Source organism: Manacus vitellinus, unplaced genomic scaffold, assembly GCF_001715985.3.
Source record: "Manacus vitellinus isolate BGI_N305 unplaced genomic scaffold, ASM171598v3 scaffold_21_pilon, whole genome shotgun sequence".
Taxonomy (NCBI): Eukaryota; Metazoa; Chordata; class Aves; order Passeriformes; family Pipridae; genus Manacus; species Manacus vitellinus.
This window is the reverse complement of record NW_021939546.1, coordinates 8240553-8246755: the sequence shown is the minus strand read 5'-3', so window position 1 is coordinate 8246755 and position 6203 is coordinate 8240553. Positions and strand designations below refer to the sequence as shown.

Here is a 6203-nt window from a genome sequence, read left to right as displayed (position 1 = left end):
TCACAGCTCTGCCACACCCCTTCTAAACCCTTCCCACAGTTTTAGAACCTCATGGACAAAATACAAATCTCAAATCGCCTTCAAAACGCTTTATTGAGAGGCAAACAGCATGGCGAATGTAGACCGAATTAAAAAACAAAACCAAACCAACCAAACAAAAATACCCAAACAAACAAAAAAAATCCCTTGTGTTATAGATTGCGATCAATGGTTTGCTCTGCTCATGGAACCAATGCCTCCAGTGAGCATGGGGATGTCCATATGTCCATGGGACATCGCTGTCTGTTCTGCTACAGAAAACATCCCCCATTCTTGCAGTTTCCATTGTCTTCAGCAAAAAATAAAATCTAAAATAAAATTACTGTACAGATGGAGAAACCGGCACTGTAATCTGAAAGAGACAAATAACTCCCATGAATATTTCAGCTTGTCACCAGAGGACACAATAAGGCACATATTTAGATCTAAATACTAAAATTCATTACTGTTGTATTGATTCTTATTAGGCATCTGGGATGAGAAACTGATCTTGCAGGAGGAAAAGCCACTAAAATTGACCTGCATGATTGGATTGTGTCATTTTTTATTACCACTTTTGCTAGGCATATTTAGCCATTATTTATTTTTATTTTTATTTATTTTTAAATCTAATATAGCTTCTATTCAGAAAATAACTCTAATTTCCACATACACACTTATGGCTTGCAGAGCCCTGGCCTCTGCATGTTTATTAGCCTTTTCCTGGACTTGCTCCACAGAATTATCCAACAGAATTCAAATGTCATCTGCTGCTGGCAGCACTCCCAGCTACCAGGAAGCAAACCCTCAAACTATCCCACACAAGTAATGCAGTCCATAGGGATGGCTCAGGCTCTGAGTCCACCCTGCCCAGAGCCTACACAGACGTCCCCAAGCTCACAGCTGCTGCTCTGAAACACTGTTGCATCAAGGGGAAAAAAAAATCCAGCTTGCTTTTTATATTAAAATGAAAGAAAACCAGGAATATAACTGTTTATTGCTTGTTTTATTTGTGCAGAATAAATTCAAATAAATACTTTGGGGGTTTTGGAAGCGAATGAGGGGAGGGAAAATCCTTGACATGACCTCTGGGACTGATTATTTATTTAAATGTGTGTTTCTTCGCCAAGAAACATAACACATCTCTGTTCCTCAGAGTCTTTTAAATTTTTGTGTCTATACTTGAAACTTACAACTGAAACAAAGTTCATAAATGGTATTTATATATACACCCCATTTGGCAAAATTGGTCTGTTAAACCCTTTTTCACTCAACCACAGCGATGGGGAAAAGTTTCAAGGTGTCTGTGATGATTACAGAAAAGAAAAAAGTTGAGATTGGATTCTTACCTTACTTAGTGACTCTTTGTTGTTACTGTTGTTCCATTGTGAGCAGGGATAATAGGTGCAGGAAAATCAAGTTCGGGGGCATCAAAAAAGTATGCCTACAGTATTATTACAGAAGAGAAAAAGACTGTTTAGAGAGAAACAAATAGTGCTGTGTCATCCCAGCCCTTTCTTTCCACACCCACTGTTCACAAGGTACAAACACAGTACTGAAATTACACATTTGGATCTTTTTCTGTTTTTATCAAAGTAGAAAGTCAATTAAAATGGTGCTCTAAACTGTACTTTTAAATATAACCATTAGCAGCCAAGGCCTTTGAAAAAGACCTGTACTGGAAAGGATTTGATTGCACATCTAAGGACAGATGTGTTTTGCTGTCATCCCCCTGCACACTGTGGGGAATCAAATCTATATAATCTGGAAGCTAGGGGAAACAGAAACGAAGCCTGGATGATACCTTTCTACCCACTGCACTGAAAAGACAAATAATTTAAGTATTCACAATTGTGTATTTCAGTGGCATCAGGGTCTTCTGTTTTGTAAAACTTACATACACTAAGATTTGCGTATGAAAACATAAACCTGCTAAAAAACTCATAAGCACACACTTTATACTGAACATTTAATCATTTTAAAGGACTAAGCATAGTATTCTTTGAAATAAACTGCAACTGGATAGTATAGAGATTAATGCTTTGCATTAAATTGTGATGAATCCCAGGTAAATTCGAAACTGTTTTGTGAGAGTTGGACTTGATTATCCTGATGGGTCCCTTCCAACTTGAGATATTCTAGCATTCTGTAATTGATTATTGAATTTATTACCAGCACTGTCAGGGTCAGATTGGCATCACTTTTTGCTACATTTAAAATAATTGGAGTTTTTACTTTGGAGGTTTTTCACAAGTACTATAATCAAAGGTTTTCCACCAGCCAGCCAACCCCTCCTTCCCTGTACCAGAACATGTCACCAGTCCCAGGAAATAACAATTTAGGGAAAAGGAAGGCAATGTCCTACCAAACAGCCAACAGCCAGCAGGGCATGGAGCAGAAGGATGGTGCCCACGGTGGCCAGTGCAATCCTCCGGTTGTCATCTCGGACAGCGGGCCAGAAGGTCATCACCAAAACAGACCCTGACAGGCACAGGGAGAACACCACCAGCACCCAGCGCACCACTTTCTGTGGAATGATCCACAAAATCTGCAAAAGGGAGGAAAAGGATTGTCGAAGAGGCTGTGTGAAATAGGGATTCATTTATTTAAAGCATTGTTCTGTGACATTTCATCACTTTCAGCCATTTTGTGCACAAATTAACTCATGCCTTATCTGACATTTCTTTATTTGAGGAAAGAATAACAGCAGTGATGAGCTTTACTCCCAGACATGACAAGAGTGTGTCCTCTGAGTTAAGGCACTCCCACCAAGGCCTTTCCCTTGCCAGAGTGGCCCAGAACAGTCCCTGCCAGGGAAACTTGTCCTTGAAGCCATCCTGCACACTGATGTCTGTTCCCTGGGGGGACACACATCCCAATTCCTGAGGCTGCCTCGGGCTGTCTGCCAGGCTCACCAGCAGCATCTTACTTGAATTTGTTACCTCTGGGGCAATGACCTGTTCTGGGCTTTTCCAGCATGCACAAGACATCTTTACACTAAATAAACTTCAACAAAAAGAGCAGAGGACTTGCCCAGTCCCCAAGATTTTGACTAATATCAACAATATAATAAAAACCAACAAATTTTCTCAACCAGGACATGTAAGGGAGCACTCTAGCCATACCTACCGCTGTGGGAATGTAAATGAAGAGGGAGTAGCCATATACACACACTATCTCCAGGAACGAGTAGGAGACAATGTTCATAACCTTGCTGTTCCTCCACATCAGGAATCCCCAGAGAGCAAGGGGAACAAGCCAAGCATATGCATAAATCGTTGTTGCTGCTATGGACACTGGAAATACAACAAAAGGTTTAATGTCCTGCTTAGAATCCAGACAGAATCAAAGATGTAGAAGCATTCAGCCTGAAAACTAGAAACATAACTGTGAAGTTACTTTCAAAACAAAGTCTGAATTATTAATAAACAAAGAACTTTGCATTTACATCTAGTTTACACCCGCTACTTTGCCAGCACTTGAACTTAGTTTAAAAGTAAAACTTGAGAAAGTATTCCCTTCGTATTTTCAATTTATTACCCCTGTGTACAAAATGCTGTCAGTTACAGTGTGAAAGGAAGAGCTATGGAGGAAAGAAAAGCTTAGTTAAAAACAGAAATTCTGCTACTAAAAGCTAGTGTCAAATCTGAAATTATTCAAGTGACTGCATTCCCTAGTGGCAATGTTCTTCCAAGTACACTATGGATTTTGGAAACAAACAGAAGCTCTGTTCCTTTTCAGGGACAGCAGCCTTCTTTGTAATACAAAGACAGATATAGACAAACTGCCTCCTCACTCTTGAGTTCTTTGGGGCACAGATCAATTGAGCATCTTTAGCTTATTTTTGAGTTTACCAGACAGTAACAATTTCCAGCCTTCAGTAGTAGGCGATATGGGTAATTAATTTACTAATTTTCTGTCTGAGGTCTGCAGGTTCCTTGGAGGCCACAGATCCAGAGAGGCACCTACAAAAACACCACTGTAGCCACTGCTGGGCTTTCACTCTGTACGAGGGGACATTCACTAAGTCTAGAAAATAACTGCTCTAATTACTCCTGCTTGCTCTACTAAAACCCTGTACCAATTTATGCCAGTCACAGCCCACTTAAGGACTTGTTTCACATCTCTAAAAATTTAAAGACAGCAATAAATCAAGACTCTGCTAAATCAAAGCTGTGACCTGTTTACCTCATTAGCACATAAAAAAAACAAAACCAAACAAACATCCCAAACCAAAAATCCAAACCCACAAACGACCACTTACAAACCTTTTCTGAACTCGGGCACATAGTGGTATGTGGGTTTGCCCAGATGGATGAAGAAATTCGAGAGATTGCCACTAACAGCAATGGTGAAGACGAGTGTGGCACATATCCAAAACGGACCTGAAAAGGGAACAAGTTCAATAATACCTCTTCTGCCCTCTTGCTTTTCAAGGCTAGCAAGTAAAAAGAAATACAAACTCGAAATATTTAGTACAGAAAATAACACTTCATACGTACCATAAAGGTCAGGATTGCTGCGGATGTACAGCCTTACAAAGTTCTTCCCTGGCACTGGGAACACTGAACCTTTGATTCTGTCCAGGACCTATAAAACATACAGACCTGTCTGACTAAAAATACAAGAAAGAAAAAAACCTCAATGGCTAAGGAATAGTTCAGACAAGTTCTCCTCTGGAACAGTGTATTAACCTGGTACGTGTCCACATCGAAGAAGGTCTGGTAGTACTCAAATGTCCAGAAAGGGGCACTTTTCTTCTGTCCTGCAAGCAGCTGTATGGTGGGAAAGGCGACATGGAAAATGTTACAAGCAAGCAATTTATGCATTACTAGCTCATTTACACAGTAGTTACGTGATTTCTGTACCCAAACAAAAAACAAATTTAACAGGGTGGTGCTTCCTAGGAATTATTTAATGGTTTCCCTTTCCCTATTTAATACTTGTCAGCAACTAGTCTCTTATCTCCCTGCAAGCAGAATCTGGCCTGGGGTTCTAAAGAACAGCCTGATGCCACCTCCTGCTACATCATTTGTAACACATGCACTAATCAGCATCACAAGGGACCTTAAAGCTCATTTCATTTCAACCCCCTGCATGGGCAGGGACATCTTCCACTAGACCAGGTTGCTCCAAGCCCCGTCCAACCTGGCTTTGAACACTTCCAGGGATGGGGCAGCCACAGCTTCTCTGAGCAACCTGTGCCAAGAACTCACCACCCTCCCAGGGAAAAATTTCTTTCTAATATCTAATCTAAACCTATTGCCAGTTTGAATCCATTCTCCCTTGTCCTGTCACTACTTGTTCTTGTAAAAGGCCCTCTCCATCCCTCTTGCAGGACTGAGTATTACCTCTGTTTTATCGGAGTCGTCGGTCCCCAGTAACTCGTCATCCTCTTCCCTCCCTGGCTCCTGCTGGCGGCTGTGCTGGTTCTTGGGGATTTCAACTGGCTCATCAATGCTTATGGTGGTGGCATCAGGATTTGCTGCAAGCAAATTAGCTGCATCGTCAAATTCTGCAAACAAGTACATTACAAGACAGGCGATGATCGGTCAAGATACTAAAATTTCTGTTCTCGTGGCTCAAAACCCCACATTAGGACCCTGAGACAGGATAATCACTAGCTCAGGCATGTCAGATATGATCTGTTTCTCAGAGCCCAAACTGATACAGATCAAGCTGAACATTTACTTAGTCAATGAAGTGTGAGGCTGCCTTTCCTGCCAATCTGCCTGCAGGATGACACACTGGCACCACCGGAACCTTCCTTCCCTCCCTGCCATCAGCTCCCTGCAAGGGCAGGGGGAAGCTGCATGATTTTAATATTCTCCAAAAACTGACATGAATTTTTCTGTCAACAGTTAAGGAAGTCCAAAACCATGGCCCTTCCCAGGTTACAGAGTGCTCTACCCGTTTCCAGCTTTCACTTTTTACCACGAAGGATATCTATCAGTCAGTGATTCCAGGCAACCCAGTTACAATTTTTAGCTCGCCAGCAGCACAATTCCACCCAGGAAAATTCACCACCTGCAAAACTCCCAAGGGCGCTTCTACTCAGAGAACGCCCAGAGTCGCTCCCAAAGCCTCCAGCGCCAGGCGGCTCCCCCAGCCGGGCCCCAACCCCGCGCCCGCACCTGCGACACCGCCTTTACCTTGGAATTTGAGGTCGTCCGCCGCCGCCATTC

General features: G+C 42.0%; 1 protein-coding gene across 2 annotated transcripts; it reads right to left on the bottom strand.

Annotated features, from left to right (window-relative positions):
- Positions 1-79: 79 nt before the first annotated feature.
- On the bottom strand, positions 80-6203 carry YIPF1 (Yip1 domain family member 1). 2 transcript variants are annotated; one of them, XM_029959668.1, is made up of 9 exons: positions 6171-6203; positions 5370-5533; positions 4713-4793; positions 4521-4608; positions 4287-4403; positions 3148-3314; positions 2384-2566; positions 1368-1462; positions 80-391 (listed from the first exon to the last, which is right to left on the bottom strand). In XM_029959668.1, the coding sequence occupies exons 1-8, from the start codon at positions 6199-6201 to the stop codon at positions 1373-1375; spliced, it is 921 nt and encodes a 306-aa protein (XP_029815528.1). In that variant the 5' UTR covers positions 6202-6203; the 3' UTR covers positions 80-391; positions 1368-1372. The 2 variants fall into 2 exon arrangements, with proteins under 2 accessions (XP_029815528.1, XP_029815529.1); XM_029959669.1 differs by having other exon boundaries at positions 81-391; positions 5370-5503; positions 6171-6201.